Genomic DNA, 19628 nt, shown 5'->3' on the forward strand with positions numbered 1-19628 from the left:
AATGTGCGCATGTCCTTTATTTCATTTACTCAAAGGAAAACTAATGGTGTAGCCCTTGAAGTAGATTTCTTTGGCTTTCCCACAAGTTCTGCATATTAGATAGACCATGAAATGAAATAGAACCTATTTGCAGTCTATAGTTTCAGAAAATTAGGATCTATAAGGAAAAAAAAAGACTGGGCTAGTTTTATTTTATTCCGCGAACCAAAAATACGATCTAGAACCTGGCGTTCTCAGCTGGTTGCTTGCAAGTCGAATGTCTTATAATTACATTATTTTTTGAACTTTTTAGGTCTCGTAACTTGACGCTGACGATGTTACAGTGGTCTATCCTGTTTTATCAGAATTCTGCTAGTATACCAATGCGACTGAACTCTTAATATGATTGGTTGAACTGTTCCTACAGTATCATGGCAGCATTTGTGGCTGGAGACCGTCCACACAATGACAGAGGGCAGATTGACCGTCTTGCGACTTTAAAACCTCAAAATTTTGCAATGAACTGAGGAGTTCATAGTTTCAAACTGAACAATTAATCCAGTCCGCGCGATTTTGCTAAAAAATACTGCGTTGAGAAATGATTGGTCATAATTATGAAGGAAATTTACTAGAGTTCTACTTAAAAAAATTGGACTACATTAGACTATTTGCTCGAGAGTTCAGAGTTGTATGATGTGCTGGTCGATTCTTCCTTCGAATTCATCAACTATCACCTCATACAAATCTCGAGCTCATAACAACTACGACCCATAAATATTACAAAAACTAAGCAATTTCTACTTGGTAAGTTCATGTTAACCGTTCTCTGCAAGAACTGAAATACTAGGAAATATAAGGCATTATCTTTTTCTCAAGCATCTGAGCGGGCCAGAATCCTAAATCCTCAAATTTGATTGGCTAATCATACGCACGTGACCGGTCCAGCTTTTTACGATACGGCCCACGGGCCGGATTTTTTCCCCACTGCCTAAATTTCGCTCCTAAAAGTTAGCGGTAACCGTCAATCTTTTGCCTTTTTTACACATCCATCGACGATTAGTCGACGCAAGTTTATCTCTGTTCACTTTAAAATGGCAAGGAAAGTCACTGCAAGTAAATTCAATTGAGTGTTTTGAAGTTGTGAGAGTTTGCTGGGTTGTTTGTAGCTTGGCACTGTAATGGTGCGTAATCCTGTGTTTCTCTCGCCGTAAAATTTGAGTCATTTTCAGTCCAGTTTACCTCTCTGATCGTTGCTGTATTTAGGAGAATTTCTGTGGAATACACTTAACGAATTTCCTCGCTTTCTGCTATTCCATTACGGTAGAAAAATCTGATCTCAAGTAATTTTAAAAGCAACGACTGACAGAAATTGTTTTTGTAGGAAAACTTCAAACTTCACACGAAATTTCACACCGCAAAAACAACTCGGGCTTGAAAATGCCCCAGGCCTCGGGCAGCATTCAAGACCTCGGTCACAGTTTTTCACTATGCCATGCATAAATAAACAATAGCCTCCATTTGGCACGGAAATATTCTAGAATATTTGTCCGCAGACATGATCTGTTCCGAGAAGTGAAAAGTTTTCCGGGAGCGTAGTTCGAGGAAAACTGTGAGCTTTGAGGAGCAAATAATGTCCAAGGACAAATATCCGAGCACATTTTCGCGCCAAATGGAGTCTATTGTGTTTATTATCCTTCAAATTTTTTTCGCAACACGCGCAGTTTTGAAAATTGGGGAATATTTTCTGATATTTTCAGAGAAAGGCCTGCTACGTATGTTCCATAAACTTTAAAGTGTGCTCGTTATCATTGAATGCAAATCAAGATTATTAACGTCAGTCAAAAACCATTGTTATCGATAACTGTTTTGTAGCAAAATTAAATTCACCCAGAGTACTTGTTCTTTATTTATTTTAAACAAAATCTGTGACATAATTTAGCGAGGAGCGTCTTAGGAAAATTACACATTTAAATTAAAGCTTAATACTGAACTCTCAAAACAGCTTACTTCTAGTTCCTATATTTCATAGGCATTCATGATAACCTTGAGTGGCTCTGTCATAAATCATGTGCAAGAACCGCGAGCACAGCATTCCATCTTTAATTTTTTATATAAACATCTTCATGGGACGCCAATGCGTTTGTTTATCAGGAATCCTCATCCTCCATCACATCTTCGAAATATTTCTGATGAAAAAGAAACAAATGATGGCAATCATACGACAATCACGTCTAGTTGACTGCAGTTATCTTTTACGCTACACAAGTAACAATGAAGTGCACAAACTTGAAACCATTCATATAGGAACTTGAAACCAATTGAAACCAGTTGAAACCATTCGTATAGCCAGCCAGTTACTAAGTTTATCTGCAAGTCTAGCGGTCTGCCTGTGGGTCTGTGGGACTATCGGTCGGTCGGTCTGCATGTCCTCTTCCAGTCTGTTAGTTTGCCGGTCTGTGGCTCTGTTGGTCTGTCGGTCTCTTAGTCAGTTAGTCAGTCACTTAAAAAGCTAGGCTAACCAGAAGGTCATACAGTCAAACAGTCAGATAGTCAGTCAATCTATGATCAGATAGTCAGTCAGTCAGTCAGTCAGTCAGTAAGTCCCTTAGTCAGTAAGTCCGTCAGTTAGTCCAGTGGTCTTTTGGTGCATCCGTGCGTCAGTCTGTTAGTCTGTCAGCCTGTCGGTCTGTAAGTTTACCAGTCTGTCAGTTGGTCTGCCAGTCAGTTAATCTGTCAATCCATCATGTCAGTTTCATGTCGGTCTATCAGTCTATCAGTCTGTCAGTGGAGAATTAGATAAATAAGTAAACCATCTTGCCTTCCACACGTCTTCATGAAAACGATCTCTGTACTCAGTGTTAGTTTTCCCCAGATCTCTAATGGGAGACTTGAACAGCTGGTCATCATCCGTAAGGACCCCTGGATCCCGTTTGGCCAGATAATGACGTAGTTGAATAAATACGTCAGCATGAAAGTTGTCCCCGGCACTGTCAGCTAATTCTTTTAACTCATCCATGCATATTCGGATATTTGTCTCATCACAGGTTGATTTCTGTTGAAAACATGAAGAAAATGGTATTTCAAAAATCGGCTTCTGTTTTGTGTTCAGTCATTGCCGCCATGTTTTTAGTATCAACGATCTAGATCAGTTATATCAAAGATTTGACAAGATATAATTATAAGTTTGATTATTGCTTATAAACGTTTGAGCCCATTGTTTCCGGCTTACACGTCATACATAAAGCGGACGCGGTAAGGTAGAAACAATCTTGACACCGGTTGCAAAACCTTCGCCCGCAGTTTAATTTCTTTTTCAATGGTCCTTGACCCCTTCTCTCTTTTCATGGACCACTCTCTTTACAGCTTCTCTTCATTTTATCAAAATACCCAAACCGTTGAACATGTTTTGTTCTTAGATGCGATCGAATTTTCTATTAATTGGAGTGTACATGACCTACAACACCACAATCCCCCTGTAGAGTTAAATCGTAGTAAAAGGATGATGTAAGTTAGAAAATATGACCAAAATAGGCCCATTCTGTAGGACTAAACACATTCTACTTTATCTAGAAATCTTCATTGTGCCTAATTTCTCGCAGAATGGAGCGGATGTCGCGTTACAAGACCAAAGATTCCGGGAAAGGTACGGTCGTCAAAACGCTTGAGCTCCAAACTAATTACGGCGATCCAGTAACATTGATTTTGCGTTTCTGACATGTACATGAGCTGTTCGTTACCTAACTACAGCAAAAGTTAAAACCCGAACAGGAGAGGATTTGCCAATGGGCGCGAACGTCCTTGAGGTAAGCTAATACAATCCCCTTTTATTTGTCAACCTGTAAGAAAATGCACTTTTTGGGAAAAGAATGTAATGGATTTGTCTGGATTTATTATATCTCTGACAGACCTGCATCGCAACCGAGTCATCAATGTTGACATTGCTCCACCACCACCCCGAGGGAATGTAAAGCAACTCCCCCGGTTCCTGTACACATTCCAGCGGTTTGTAATCGTCTTGTAACTCAGGTCTGGTGTAAATCCACCATATAAATGGCTCCGATTGGTGAGAGTCCTGGGTCCGATGATTGTTGTGCGCTGCACCTGTGCGTGTAGAGGATTGGACATCGTCCTTTATATCTTCACATGAACGATTTTATTTTTAACAATAACTGTCTAATTTCTCACGCGCTGATTGGCTCATTTTTATCATCATTAAGAGTACAGACGGATAAAATTTTGATTTATGCAAGCTCTCAAGTTCAACTTTCAGCTGTCGAACTGTCAACTTTTTAACCAAAGAGATTATATTGACTTTTTTAAGTAGCCAATCAAAAAGGGAGAAAAGAATGTTAATGTTCGCGTTATTTTGAATAAAATTCATTTATCTTTGTTTACAGCAAGTTTACGGCGTCTTTTCCCCTCATTTATTCCCGGCATTTGGCCATTTTGGGGTCTTGTTATTGTAAAAGACGCCTCCGGCTCGTGGTTCCACAGCCACTTTGACAATGTTATGACGCAATTTATCATCAATAAGAGGACAGACGCATATCTAATCCCGAATTTAACAATATGAACATGGAAACTGGAGTAGACCAAATGCTACTAAAGCCGGAGCACACTAATTTCAAGGCTTGAAAGTAATTGTTTCTTACAAACGATCCAATGCTTTCCATTTAAGCCTTCAAGGGCCAATCGTGCGTTTTCGTACGCTGCGGGGTCATGCACTTTGTACCACTAGTGACGTCATCAATTAAGGCGTCGATAGGTATTCTTGATTAGCAGATAAGAGAGCTAGAATAGATTTATCCGCACAGCTGTCCGTTTTGGATATCAACTGCATTCTGACATAGCTAATTGAAAAAAACGTGAGCAGTTTTTGACGCAAAATTGCTGGTAAAATGGCCCATTACACCTAAAATCGATCAAGGTTCTATTTCCAGGCCTTCAACGTAATCAACACCGAAAATTTTACGGCTGGCAGAAAGGATATGAAGAGCAAAAGCTAGCAAGGGTAAAAGGGGCGAGAAAAACAAAAGGAAAAGGCCAAGAAAAAAAAGTCTGATCAGGCCAGCAAAAAAAGTCCAATTTTTGGCTCATGCGCATGCTCCAAAGTAAAACATTGTACATTGTGGTACCTAATCCTCAGAAAAATCTTGCTTCTCGGTAAAAAATCGCTTTCTCAACAAAGTTGAGGCCAATTTAGGGTCGTGGCAGCCAAAAAACCGAGTTAACTATTTATTAAGCATACAAATAAACTCCAAACATAAAATAAAAAGGAGGATCACCATGCTTTTTAGGGCGGTATTATCAGTTAAACATACAGTCACCCTTTTCCTGCAAATGTAGAAGGTTGAATGAAGCTTCTTAATATAGGACATCTGTGATATTTTTACTTAAAAGGGTACTTCTAAGACTTCCCTACAAAAGGTGGCTAATTTCGTGGACCATTCTCGAACTAAGAAGTTGAAATGTGGGAGAGGCAAGACGATGTAATACACCGAATCTAAGGTACAACTGGAGAAGGGCTCAGAAACCACAGAGGAGTTTGATCAAATCCCTCACGAAAACAAGACAAAAACAAGCCTTTAAAGTATTAGGATTTCAATATCTCAAACTTACCCGGTATAAAGTAATGATAAGGAGGATAAAGACCCCAGCGTCTCCGTCCATGAATCAAAGCGCTCCACAAAGACGCGTTCAGCGCCTCCACGCGCCAGTGAAATCCGGATCTCTTGGGAGTCATCTCAAAAGACAGCTGGGAAGGACGAATGTCTTCTTCTACGACCTGGAAAAGTCAAGTGAGTAACTGAAGCGAGATTTAAACGTAGCAAATCTGGGGACAAATGATTCAATTCGATTCAATTCTACACAAGTTTATATCTAATACACTTAGTTTTTCACGTGTGACATGAGGAAATTTCGAGGGCGAATCACAACCGAAGATCACATTAATTTGTAGTGATTGTAATCTTTAGTTAATTCCTTTTTGGCGGAAACTGTCAATGACTTGCCATTTGATTTTACAATGGTGTTTATAATATTCCTTTTAAAAGCCGTAGATATAAATATAGATATAACGAACTTGAAATTTAGTAGAGGCATTTTCAAAAGCTTGTCATGAGATGACCATTAACCATCTACTAGACAGATGCGTGGCAATGTGGCTAACTGGTAGACTTAAATGCACGTGTATGCAACTGTCAATAAAAAATTCATAAAATTAACATGGATGACAAGCCGATGTCTAACTGAAAAATGTTGGAGCTGACCTGGAAGGCTGAAACTTGGTCACTAACCTCCAGGTAGTCTTGAGAGAATTCCGGAAAACTCATTGAGTCCATCAGCTCGGGGTAAATTAGATGAAAGTCCTTCATGATCACTTTTGCTGGCTCTCTGTAAATATCAGAAAACCGACTGCGAAATTTATTCCATTGGGAATAGGGAGTGATACCTTCCATGACGTCAACTTTGACACCTTTAGTGAGGATACTTCCTATGACGAAAATCGAAATGTATTTATTATGTAACATGTAACTGTTTTTTGGTCAAATTCATCATCAGTTAAAGCAAGTTGAAGTAAGGTAGTCGCTTTTTCTGGGGGCTGCGTCAACCTCATTCGAACATGAGAACTAGCATACGTCGCAGAAATTCACTGACTGACGGCATGCACACAAGGTATTTGTTTAGTATTTTCTACGTCCTTTCCGTTCGGATTTTGAGTTGTCTTTCTGCGCGCTGGCGACGTTTTCGCCTCGATCCGGTAAAGTTAACATTTTTACCGAAAATTGTAAATAACAGAGAATGAGATCAAGATTTTCTTCTGTTTTAGACTACAGATTCACATGACCCAATCCATCGTGTAAATGATGACGTTACAAGTGGTTCAAACACCATGGTGTGCTCTGTGTGTTCTTTTTTTTGCGCGCTTGAGACTCAAATGGGTAAATTTAGTGTTTGCAGTTTCAAGGTTTGGGCCTAGCCTGCGAATTGTAGAAGATACATAATTGTCATTTTAAATGCCTGTCGTCATACCACAACACTATGACTTTCGCGTCTCTTACCAAGTTGATCAAAGTCCCAGGACTTTGTGGCTTCCCAGCTGTCCATCATTCCCGTTAAAATAGCAGGTTTACGCGGCTTCATGTAACGCTCTAAAAAGGTCTCTCTTGAAGGCCGATGGACACGCTCAATCGTACATTCCCCGTTCTCCTGTTGGTTGATCTGCTCGGTCATGCGTTTGAAGTATAGCTGTTCTCGTTCCACACGCTTTTGCCGGCGCAGCTCATGAGGTAACTCGTGGAGATCAGCGGTCTTCTTTTGGCTCGTTACATTATTAGGAGCAAACTGTCCTGGCATTTGAGTAGACTGCACTGGAGAGAACGCTTCGGAATCATCCTCGTCAACAGAAACGGGCTCTAGTACGTTGAAGGAAACAAGAACATCAACAATAAAACAGCGCCGCGCAATTAACGATTTTTGGATCACAAAATTCGAAGAAAAAAAGTGTCAGTTCAATATTCATCAAGGAATTTGTGCAGCTTTCGCCTTGTTTTGCTTTTCTTTAGTTTGTTTTCTTTTTCTTTTTCTATTATAATAGCTCATGCTAAACAAATTTTACTTAAATGCTTGGCACTGTGAAGCATATAGAGGAGACTACAGTAAACCATATTTTTAAATTTGTGTAGACAGAATGGTTAGAATGATGACTGAAGTCATTATGGAGAAAATGTATAGCAGAAAATTGATTTATATTTTACAAATCTAAGCAATCGAACACTGATCTACATACGGTAAAGCAGGTGGGAAAAGTACGTCATGTAAGCAATAAATGGAACTACAGAAACGGCAAACAAAGCCACAGCTGTGCAAGCGGTAACGACTGAATAGAATCTTTAATCACTTGCCGTTAATTTATTTACATTTTCTCACCGTTGCCATTCCTGATAGTGAATGAACCGCTGTCGCCACAAGTTTCTGGAGCACTGTTTTCGCAAATTTTAATATGATAACTGCCCGATTGAATGGTCTGTGGAACAAGCCAAGAATGCTTCATTATATCATCTTTAAACTCGCTTAAACCTGATGAAATCTCTACCACTTTGTTCTCCTCACTGTCCAGTAGTTCTATGTTCCATTTGAAGCAAAATTTCGACTGAGTCCATGCAATTGGATAAGAGTTATGTCCCGATATCCAAACAGCGCCTCTCTGTGGTTGGCTGATCGTGATTATGTTTCTTGGGTCCCCAGCGCTATCGCATAATCCAGAAAAAAAGAACAGTTCTGCGACGAAAGTCATACGCACAACTAGGTTTTCAAGCATCATTTTAAAAATTCAAAGATTCAGTTGACTTCTATGGTAATCATGATCATTTCATAATGTAAATAAAAGCCGAGATCATTACGGCATGTGACACGTATTGCCCTATGTATCTGACATCATCATAATTTTAAAAAAGATATTCTGATCATGTGATATCCGTGAAACCAGCATGTGTGTCTTTAATAGATGCGAAAAATGTGGATAGTGTTTAAATTTTCCAGGCCGAGAACTTTCGGAAAGTGTTGGCTATTCATTGTGTTTCTGATTCGAAGAGTCGAAATAAAACGAAAACAAAAAGTTAAAGTTGTATTCCCCTGAAAGAGCTCCGGTTGGAAAATAAATGACATCACTTGACCGTCTAAATCCCTGAAATTCGCCACTTTTCTTTTCATAGGTAGTAAGTAGCTTCTGCTTGAGGAATTTAATTTCCACTGACCGTTTTATAAGACAGATTTTGTCTGCTTAAAATGAAAAGATAAAAAGTGATTGTTAGCCTACTTGAGGCATTAGTGTCTATTTCGTACTAACTGCTGCGTCCTTTAGCCTGGAATTTCCCGAAAAACTCCAAACGATAGAGCTTGGTGGTATACTAAATAATTATTGATACAGCATACAGCTCAGAAAACAAATGAATGTGGAGTTGGATGAAACACTAACGCCTACAACTATCTATAATACGAAATTCAATTCAAGTAGCGAACTGATATCGCTGAGAAACTTACGCCAACCTGAAAAAAGAAAAATAAACAGTTGATTTGAAGATAAGTTTCTTTCCGGCCACGGGTTTCCTAAGATCGTAAACCTCAAGACATGTAGGACATTGCACTGACTTCAAGAAAATTAACAATTGGGGTATACACTGCTTTATATCATGCCATATAAAATACAGCCAAAAATCTCTTGCCAATCAGAACACAGGAAAGCCGTTCTATAGTCGACGGTTTTACTCCCGCCTTCCCACCTATGGCATGGTATAAAATAGTCAGTCTGGAATATTCCACTTGTCACTTCTATTTTCAGTGGTATACACTCGCCTAAAGGCTGGTGTGTATATGGAGAAAATACAAGTGACTCTTGGGATATTCCAAGGTGTACCATTTGAAAGAGTTGAAGTACTGGTCTCTCTCTATATTAAACAATTAGATTAAGAGCTCGAGATTTCTATCGCGTGATAGTTGACGAGGGCGCAGCCCGAGTGAACCATCACGCATAGAAATCGAGAGCAAATAATCTAATTGTCTTAGCGTAAATCTACTAGTCGTTAAAACTTTATCTAAATCCTCTTCGCAGACACTCTGAAAACGCCAAGAAGCGGCCGTCATTTCGTTAACAAGGGCACACTGCTATGCTACTCACTATCTATCACAGAATAGATAGTGAGTAGCGTAGCCAGTCAGAGAACGGCATTCGTGATAGAACGCTAGTAGATTTATACTAAATATTTAGTATAAATCTATTAAAGTTCTATCACGAATGCCGTTCTCTGATTTTCGGCGTATTATTGAACTTCGTGCCTCAGAAAGATCACTTGGATTGAATTGTCATTTGAACTTGCAGTTGTGTGCACGCAGGCATCATTTTTTCAGTAATTCCAAGTTTTTAAAGTCTCGAAACCGTAAATGTCCTTCTTTTATTCATCTCAGAAATTTTAATTAGCCATTTGCATCAAAATATATCTTCCTCCAAAACTTTGGGAAAACGAGAAAACGTCACTCGTTCGAAGACGACCTCCAACCACTGCACACTAATGGCTGATAGTGTGCAATGGCTCAGCCAATAGAACAGAATGACGGCCGTTTCTTTTCGTTTTCTAGGTGTTAATGAAGAGGATTTAGACAAAGTTTTGAACGACTAGTAAAACGTAATTAGATTGTTCGCTCTCGATTTCTATGCGTGATAGTTGATTCAGGCTGCGCCCTCGCCAACTATGATAGATAGAAATCTCGAGCTCACAATATAATTGTTAAATACATATATTAATTCCTAGCGTCTGCCCCTAATCTTTACTGCCTCATACCATCCCTTATTCTCCCAGTTATCCCGAACTGACAACCTCTTCAGAGACTTCGGAGGCATTGCAAACAAGACTTGAAAACTGAAAATGAGGCCTCACATAAGAAGTAATTTTTTTGAGTTTACAACGTGTGGAAGCCAGCTTGAATAGACAGAAATCAAGTCGAGTTGATGTCGTGCCGGTGTAATCTTAGTGATCTTAATTCTTTTTTTAAAATTTAATTTAATTTTAGTGTCATACTTCAGTCTGGACATTCTATATCACCGCGATATTGCCTCATTTTTTGCCCAAGCTTTGACAAAAGACTAAGACTAAGACTAAGTGCCTTCGCGACTGTACTAAATGTTCACAGAATGAATTCTCGAAGGAAACCTTTAAAAAGTTTGCGGTGTATTTTGTCTTCGAAGAGGCGACGACAGAATTTGAATAAGTCTACAGAGTGACGTTTTCAACTTGGCATCTTAACCTTCTACCTCATCATAGTCTCTTGCTACTGCATATAGTTACGTAACTCTGACCACCCCGCTTCAGCTGCACTTATTATGTAATAATTCAAGTTTAAGACAGAATTATGCCATTACCGTCAACGTTTCCATTGATGGAAATTAAACATTTCATTTGGATTTTGAATTTTCGAAGTCGTGCTCATGATACTGTCACAGGCCAAAGTTGAACGGTTAGGTTTCTCAATGCGTCTTAGCAGATTTTTTTCTTTCTTTTTTTTTTTAACATCCGGATTCAGCAGTTATCAATTTCAACAATCGGCTAGACACCACCACTGACACCCGGAAAAGGACTGGATTTCTGCGCCCCTATGATAAAAACAACTTTCAACTACACTGCTCTAGAACATTTGGAACATCGATGAGAGTTCCGATTGCTAATACGGCTGTGAGACCTTTCTGAGTATTATCAAGCTATGTAACACCAGTAAAGTATTGCATAAGCTGACGAAAAATAACAATAAAGCAAACTTCAGCAGGCCATGTTGTGGCCAGGGGATATGTCCCTTTACTGGAGTACTAAACTCTGAAATCGGCCATACAACATTGGCGTAGTGTGAATTCAGTTATGAGCAATGTAACAGCGGTATTTGACAAAGAAGCGGCTTTTCATTTACTTTCATGCTGACAATTTTATGAAACTTTCTGGAAGTTTATATAACAGGCTTGACTCCTGCTGTGGACAATTTCGATGATTATACGCGGACAAAAGCTTCTTTTTTGGTATTACCTACAACATGCTGTGATTCAGTGAGCGGGGCCGTTTACAATATGCTCTCGTATAAGTTTCATGGGAAAAAAGCCTATTGCGTAACTTTAATTACGGTTATTAACTTATGTAAACAATGTCCATTTATTTCACGCTCTGGGATAAAGAAACGTTTATAATCAGTGCTGCATGTACAAAAAATGGCGGCAATTGAAGCCTAATTGTATTGCTTGAACGATGAAATAAATTTTACTGCCAAGAACTATATTTTTCCAAGAATGAATGAGTTGTTACCCTCAGTCAGTTTTCGATGCACACGTGAAGTTTTACCCTGGACGAGGCAAAATAGAATTGCCCTGAGGAAGATTTGGAGTACATTTGAGACACATGGATAAATAAATGCATCTTTGCCGTCCATATGAAACCAATTCCACTATCATCTTTTACTTGAAAAATATTTCGGACCTTGGCCTTAAAAATGAATGAACCATTGTAGCCAAAATACTTTACCAGAACCTTATCAGAAAACTGATAAACTCTATCAGATCAGTATTCCCCGCCCGTATCAAGTGCAGACTATTATAGCTTAATTTTGTCCTCACGTTAGATTAATATTTGCTAATTAAACAATCTCTCATGGCTCAATCATGCAGTCATCCATCAACGATGTAGTAACTTAGCTGATACTTCCTCGACTCTATAATTGTGCAGTATGGCGTCAAAAAGATACCCCCGTTTGTGCTCACCGTCGATTCTATAGAGCTCGAGGCTATGTCATCATCTACCGCCTGACGGCAAGTGAGTTACAAAAATAGCACCCATCGTGGGTATCGATATCCGAAAATAGATTTTTATCGCTAAATTTAATAAAGTCAATACAGCGTAACATCGCCCTTTGATCATAACTCAAGTCTCAGATCAGTGACTCAGTTCTCTTTACTCACTCTGTAGTTTTTTGAAATTATCTTGGGAGAATTTACACTTAGTCAAGACCTTCCATCCCGAGATAATAATGTGTGTGTGAATTCACATGACCATTACATTTTTCATTTGCTTTACTAGGCTAACTAAAGTTGGCTGTCATTACTCTTAACAACGTCCCTTTAGAAATAACGTGCGCGCTCAGCCAAGTAGACACAGTTGAATAAAAAGCATCGATTCAAAACGTGGCGAAGTAATTAAAAGTCTCTATTGACACGGAGAGAATGCCGTGATGATTGCCGATAAATAGATAAGAGTTCAATGGGGTGTAAACAATTTGTTCGCATATTTATACCCCAGTTATTCTCTCTTGAGAACATTTGGCCTTGAACGCGCATCAACGCCGAACAAACAAGTTGCAGCACGGAGAGCAATCTCTTGTAACCACCTTGATATTTATTTTAGTAATCGGCGGTTAGTGACCATGAGCTTTTCGTTGGAAGTTTTTTTATCAGCTGGGCAGATTTTAGTCCTCTGCTTTCTGATTTGTGTGTTCCTTACTGGAAAAGCAGTGTGGCAGCAAACTTTTTCCAAGTTGCCTCCAGGACCTTGGGGCATGCCAGTGATTGGTAAGTTAATTGTTTAATCTTTCTGATCACGATTCGATGTTTAGTTTTTACGTTGTAACCTCTGTGATTGTCAAGCCACTCAAGACGTTTTTGCCTGTTTAAAACAGTACTGCTTCATTTGATGTTGAAAGTCCGGTAAGACTATTCAACTAGCCGTGACGAGGCAGAAATTGTTAAAAAAGACTGCGAGATTCAGGTTTACAACATTAATTTTAGTATTGACAACTTGAGGAATCTAACTTACACGAGTTCAGTTTAGTATTGTACATTGTGCTGATTTTTTTCCGTGATTACAACTAAGCATCGTCCGGTTTTTGGAGAACCCTTCACTGTGAGCTTTAAACTTTTACATAGTTTGACTTCAACGACTGAAAAGGGGTAAATGTTCTCTAAATTTCTCTCTGTTTTTTTTTTTTTTCTTTGCTCTAATGAATTTCAACTTTTTCCTTATCAGTTACAATCCTCGTTCTTAAAATCAGCGAGACGATAAAACTGCATAGTGAATGAACAATTAAAGTGCAGTCATACGCCCGTTGCATGACAAGAGCGTCCGAACAACCCGAATATTGCGTGTTCTCAGCCGATAGTGGCGAAGCTTTGTTTATTTTGAGTGTTTCTTTCATAAGAAAAACCAAATAATTCCTGACTCCCGCCTCGTGCAAGATCAACACAAAAGGCCAAGAGAGCGAGGGCATCTATCCTCGCGAAACATAATATTTTAAGTAATCTCTCGCTTTATAGGTCTCACTTATAGTAAGTATTAATCAGTTATCCCGGGTTCAGCTTTTCGAATGCTGTAGTAAACATAGTAAAAGTCTGATTGAAAGCAAATTACTATCAATTATTCCACGATAAAAACTAAATAGATATTAAAAAATAAGATTATTGCAGAGAAATTGTGTCAACCAGCTATGGAATTGCATGTCGAAAACGAAACTTATTAAATATATCGAGCAAAACAATTTGGTTATCCCTAACAAAAGACTTTAAAATTTTCAAATCATGTTTATATTCAAGTTTAGTCGGAACTGTTTTAGCAACCAAAACATTCGTTGCATCTTAAAACAAACGCAATCATAATGGATGATCTTTGGACTAGAATGAGAAGCATGTAGAACAGACTTTGACATCAAGCTGAACATCCACTTTCGTAAAGAATCCATCCATGTTTTGTCTTTTTTTTCATCTCCGCCACCAACCCTGAATTTTGACGATTTCTAATGGCACACTTTCAACCCGAGGAATCCTAAACGCGACAGGGCCCTTATCTAAATGTTACTTTTGAGCACGTGAAGAACATTCCATCAGTCATTTGTTTTAGTGATTTGGTTTTCACTAAAAGTGCAGCACGTGCAAGCCACAAGCCAGTGAACAAAATCCAGTGACCTTTGTTCAAGTAAACTCCAAGCCTTTAAAAAGACAAGTGTCGATTGTTTGTGAAACTGTTTAGTATGCATGTGTCATGATCGCGGCCTGATGTAGGTGGATTCATCGCGTGTCCAAAGCCTTATGTGTGGCGTGATGACTCAGCTTGGAAAATTTGCTTCAACCTATTTCCTGTGACACAAATTACTTGAAATGAGGCCGAAGTGATTCACGTCAGAAACTTGAAGGCCACAACACAATAAGTCAGACTTCTTTATCACCCTGTATTTTATTACTATTAAGTGCCATTTAGTTGAGCCGGAATCGTACATCTCTGTTTTTGAAAACCTCTTAAAAAGTTATTGACGTTTAGTCTGGCTTAAGTGAAAACCGATAATATAGTAAACCTTCACTTCTAATTGAATGTTTCTAAAGAAAACTTCGTAACAGCAATTTACTTAAAGATAACCTCAGTGAAAATCCACTGATAAATTCAAGCCAAATAACACTTGTGACAGCTTTGGAACTGGACGGAACGAATCTTATCTTGTGAATAAATACTTCCTTGTCAGTTTATACAGAACAAAAACAAAAGATCGTGTTTTTCAGCATTCTTTGATTCACAGGAACGTGCACAATGAGTTGCAAAGTCAGTATGCCACGATATTTTACGAAATAGACATTTGTTTACTACTGATAACCTTGGCGCTCCATGCTTTGACTTACACCCGTCGTTTAGACAAAAAAATTCCGCTAGCAAACCATATCCAACGCGAGTGCGTGACTCCTGCCTGAAACGTGCTTGTTCAAACCCCTGCGGGGTAGCTTTATTAATATAATTGATATTTTTTTTTTTCAAGTAATTAGCGGAATACAAAAGCGTTGGTTGACCCGCTGCAAGAGAGTATGGGCACGCGCGCGAACACATGCCACACGTACACATATAGCACGAGGTTGTCACTGTGATTTTAGATTTGATAAGAGCAGTATTAGACTTAAATGTAAGAAGAGCACATTCATCTTTAAATGCATACAAATAGTATTGCCCTAAGACATAGATAGCTGTCGCACTCAGACTCTGAGGGTCTCCCCGGGGAAGTTTAATCTAAATAGCTACTGGCTCTCTGGTGTGGTCGTCAAGGCTTTCATTCTCAAATTTCTCTCGCAAGACGTCTTGTGCGCCGTGTCTCCCCAATGTTTGCAATGGTCTCTGCAACTCCGCTTATTTTTAATGAACTGCCAGCCAGTTAAGGAGACTACCACCAAAATAAACTCATAAACGTGAAAGTAAGCAGATCTTACTAGAGATGAATAGCTTCAAAGATAAGGGAACATCGTGGGCCAATTTAACAAAGTTTGTCTGTTTGAGACTCGAGTTATCTCATGCACAGTACGTTATCTATTCAGCCGATTATAGCCCTGAGGACACGGATATTTTATTGCTTTGTGTTAGCCCTGCGACTTACAGTTTATGCTTCTAGGACGGATTTTACCATGACATTAAGTTACTCTATCCACCCCTGACATGTCTTATTAAGACTTGCGTTTCTTGTTGTTGCAACAGGGGCGTGTTTCCGCCTGGGGGAGAACCCGCATCTTGATCTCACCAAGATGGCACAGAAGTACGGAGACGTGTTCAGCCTGATGCTTGGAAACCGCTTGGTGGTTGTACTCAACGGAGTCGATGCTATACAAGAAGCCATTGTCAAGCAGTCTACAGCCTTTGCTGGCAGACCACAGCTGCACACCTTTAAACTTGCCAATCCACAAGATAACAGTCTAACCGTAGGTGATTATTCACCAAAATGGAGGCTTAGTCGTAAGATGAGCGTCGCTGCGATCCAAAACTTCGCAAAGAATTCAGATGTCTTAGGAGAGAAACTGCTTCGGGAATCACAAAGCTTGGTCCATTACTTCAAGCTACAGAAAGAAAAACCCGTTGATGCTTCGATAACTATTAAGTTCGCCATCGCTAACATCATCCTTAACGCACTCTTTGGCGTCGATCGTTCATACGATGACGAGGGCCTCCGAGGAATTATCCAACTAGTCGAAAGTTATGGACAGGCACTACATGCCAGTAGCCATGTAGACTTCCTTCCATTCTTGAAGTACCTCCCCAATAAAGCGCTGTCAAGGCTTGAACTGGCATTAAACGCTGTGAATGATGTGATTACCAAGATGTTTGTGGAAAACAAGCAAACCTACAATGAAGGGCAAGTTCGCAATATCGCAGATAGTTTTGTCAGCGTCGTTGAGAAAGAAACCTTGAAAGAGAAGGAGAATAGCCCAGCTGGAGAGAAAACCCTTAACATGGCTCCTCTGCTCAGTGATGAACAGATAATTCAGGTCTTGTCGGAACTCTTTGGTGCCGCCATAGACACCTCTTCTGGCGTTATTTACTGGAGCCTGGCATATCTGGTGAAATATCCTGACATCCAACGCCAGCTGCATGAAGAGTTAGATAATGTAATTGGCCAAGGACGATTTCCAACTCTGGCAGACATAACATCACTTCCTCTTTTGCAAGCTACAGTTTACGAGCTCCTGAGGGTGACAAGCCTCGCTCCTCTTTCCATACCTCGCTCCACAACGACCGAGGCAAACATTCGGGACTACACAATCCCAAAAGGCACGATCGTCTTCATTAACCTGTGGTCCGTGCATCGCAATCCAGCAATCTGGAAAGATCCTGAAGTTTTCAACCCCAGGCGTTTTCTGAACGATGCAGGTGAGGTGATCGATCCCAAGGCTCTTGGCGGCTTCCTACCATTCTCAGGGGGCCGTCGAAAGTGTCCTGGTGAACCCCTAGCCCTGAAAACAATATCTGTATTCCTTGGGGCGTTACTTCACAGCTTCCGATTCTCGCAGGATGGATTGCCAGCCGAGTACCAGGGTATAAATTTTCAGGGGAAGTTTGGCCTTACTTTGCAGCCAGAGACATTTTATGTGCGAATAGAGGAACGTTATTGAGGAGCCACCACTGCAATTATCGCCATATGGTTGAATAATTAGACACTTCACATACCTTAGAACTGCTGACTAAATTTACGCAAAGAGCTCTTATTTAACTTTAACATTTAAGATTACTTAGTTTATCTTCTGCTGTACTGAAAGAGAATAAGCCTCATGCGTATCTGAAGTATAGATTTAAGTCTTTATCCCACTGATTTTGTTTTTGTTTTAGTTTTATACAACACAAAAAACTGATGTAGTTTTGTCACAGTTAAGTTAACAGTTAAGTTTGGACGGCGTAACATTTTTAAACCATTTTCGTTTTTGACCGTTATAGTGTAAGAAAAGAGTATTCAGTCGCTTTAGCCCTTCACTTTGAATTTTCCTAGTCGTGTCATTTATTATATTTTTACAAGATACTTAAGTAACATGGTGAAATAAAATGTGTTTAATTTGCTGTATTGACGCTGTTGTGGCGATGTATGTTTTTTTTTTTTCTTTTTTCGTTTCACTTTGCTGGGACTAGAAAGATCTCTATTTGCACGCAGCATACTTGACAGATGCAAAGAAGGTTCAGTTTCAAGCGAACGGTATAATTAAATGGACACGACGAGAACGGCGTGCCATGGTTGTCGCCAGATAAAGGTTCAAATGGCGCGTAAGCAATTTTCTCGCATCGGTGATACCTCAATCTTCCTTTCTTCAGACCACATAACTTTCAACTCTTGCCGACAGCAAAGAAACACGTTGCAAGAAGATAACACGAAGATGTTTTAAGTAATTTCTTCATTAAATTGATCATGACCTTGATTTTAACGGTTGGAAGACTTCCTTCGCATGACAAGAGCGTACGAACGAAGCAAGTATTGCGTGTTGTTAGCCAACGCTTACGAAGCTCTTTTTATTCAGTTCCAAATATTGTTTTGCTCCCACCACGAACAAGAGCCACATAAAAGTTCGACGTGACAAGAAAGGGTTTGAATATCCCTCAAAAAAAAAACATGTTTCATTTTAGAATAATAATCTCCTAATGAAGCGTTATAAGTTTCAAACAGGAGCTCATGATGAGCTCCTGGTTTTAAACTGTAAACATCAAGCAATTGTGGCGGCCGGGTTCGACATTTTGCCCAATTCAGTGTTAGTACGCCCACTGAAGTATGACTGTAAGCACAGGAATCGGCCTTAATGAACGAGTCAGTTTTACGAATACAACAGTAGTAGGCAAAGCATCATCCAAATATTTATTATCAAACAATGTGGACGTTTCGTCTCAGCTGTGTAGAGTTGCCCGCAAGTCGAGCTCGAAAAGTAAGAAATGTGCGCCACGCTCAAAAGCCCGAGGGCGAAGAGCGCGCGGAGGAGACCTGCACAACCAACAACCAAGGACTTTGAGAAAGTTTACTCGAACTTTGAAAGACAAAAATGATTCTTAATAACACAGTACGTCGCTTACAGACTCAAGCAAATACTTTATTGCATGCAATTGTCAACCGAGGTACAAACCTACATCACTTTTCATCCTGTTCACTGTTTCAGAACGTTTTTGTAAACAAAAAGATTCGTAATTCGCGACATTTTGATATGTTCCGATCTCAACTTCACCGTTACTGAACTAAAACTGGGCCTTGAAGCGAAAACACGTATTTTCGCTTCGAGAGCCATGGCTTTTAAGTTAGTTATATATAAACTTGTGTTGAGTATTAGGACCTATTAGGCCTGTGTAATTCAGTTACAACACTAGATTACAATCTTAAACAGAACAACCCCGCTAAATCTTCTAGGGTAGAGGGCCGGGGCTTGGCGCGGTCAGCATGACATTTGATTGATAGTTTTTAGCACATTCCAGTGACCTTCTGTTCTAAATAGCTGCAAATCTTTAAAATGACAAGTGTCCATTGTTTGTAGAACTGTTTCAGTATGCGCATAGCATGATCTCGGCCTGTTGTAGATGGTTCCATTGCGTGTCCAAAGCCTCAGCGGTCATGACTCAGCGTGGGAGGACTCTCGGGAGGCTCGCTTCAATTTTCTTCCGTGATTTCAATTTTGTTAAAATGGAGTTTATGTCAGAACTTGAGCGATATTTCTGTAGAGGAGTTTTACTGCACATACTTATAATTCTTGGTATTAATTATTGCTTTAGTTTCAGTCTTCAGATCAACTAGATTGAGTGAATAACGAATAATTTTTAAAAATGAAAAATAAATTTTAAAAGAGTATTTCAAGGCCATTGCGT

The 19628-nt window shown here is 39.5% G+C and overlaps 2 protein-coding genes across 3 annotated transcripts; one reads left to right on the forward strand and one right to left on the reverse strand.

Moving 5' to 3' along the window:
- Positions 1-1872: 1872 nt before the first annotated feature.
- On the reverse strand, positions 1873-12698 carry LOC110060177 (uncharacterized). Of its 2 annotated transcripts, XM_020766933.2 has the most exons (7): positions 7909-12698; positions 7041-7394; positions 6276-6472; positions 5599-5764; positions 3887-4080; positions 2798-3031; positions 1873-2165 (listed from the first exon to the last, which is right to left on the reverse strand). In XM_020766933.2, the coding sequence occupies exons 1-7, from the start codon at positions 8300-8302 to the stop codon at positions 2127-2129; spliced, it is 1578 nt and encodes a 525-aa protein (XP_020622592.2). In that variant the 5' UTR covers positions 8303-12698; the 3' UTR covers positions 1873-2126. The 2 variants fall into 2 exon arrangements, with proteins under 2 accessions (XP_020622592.2, XP_089154092.1); XM_089297966.1 differs by lacking the exon at positions 1873-2165 and having other exon boundaries at positions 2191-3031.
- A 232-nt stretch (positions 12699-12930) lies between these two features.
- On the forward strand, positions 12931-17856 carry LOC110062352 (cytochrome P450 1A1-like). The gene is made up of 2 exons (XM_020769230.2): positions 12931-13075; positions 16005-17856. Exons 1-2 carry the CDS (start codon positions 12931-12933, stop codon positions 17411-17413), a joined length of 1554 nt encoding a protein of 517 aa, XP_020624889.2. The 3' UTR covers positions 17414-17856.
- The last annotated feature ends 1772 nt before the right edge of the window (positions 17857-19628 follow it).

Source organism: Orbicella faveolata, unplaced genomic scaffold, assembly GCF_042242905.1.
Source record: "Orbicella faveolata isolate gen_17 unplaced genomic scaffold, um_ofav_v1 contig_3, whole genome shotgun sequence".
Lineage (NCBI taxonomy): Eukaryota > Metazoa > Cnidaria > Anthozoa > Scleractinia > Merulinidae > Orbicella > Orbicella faveolata.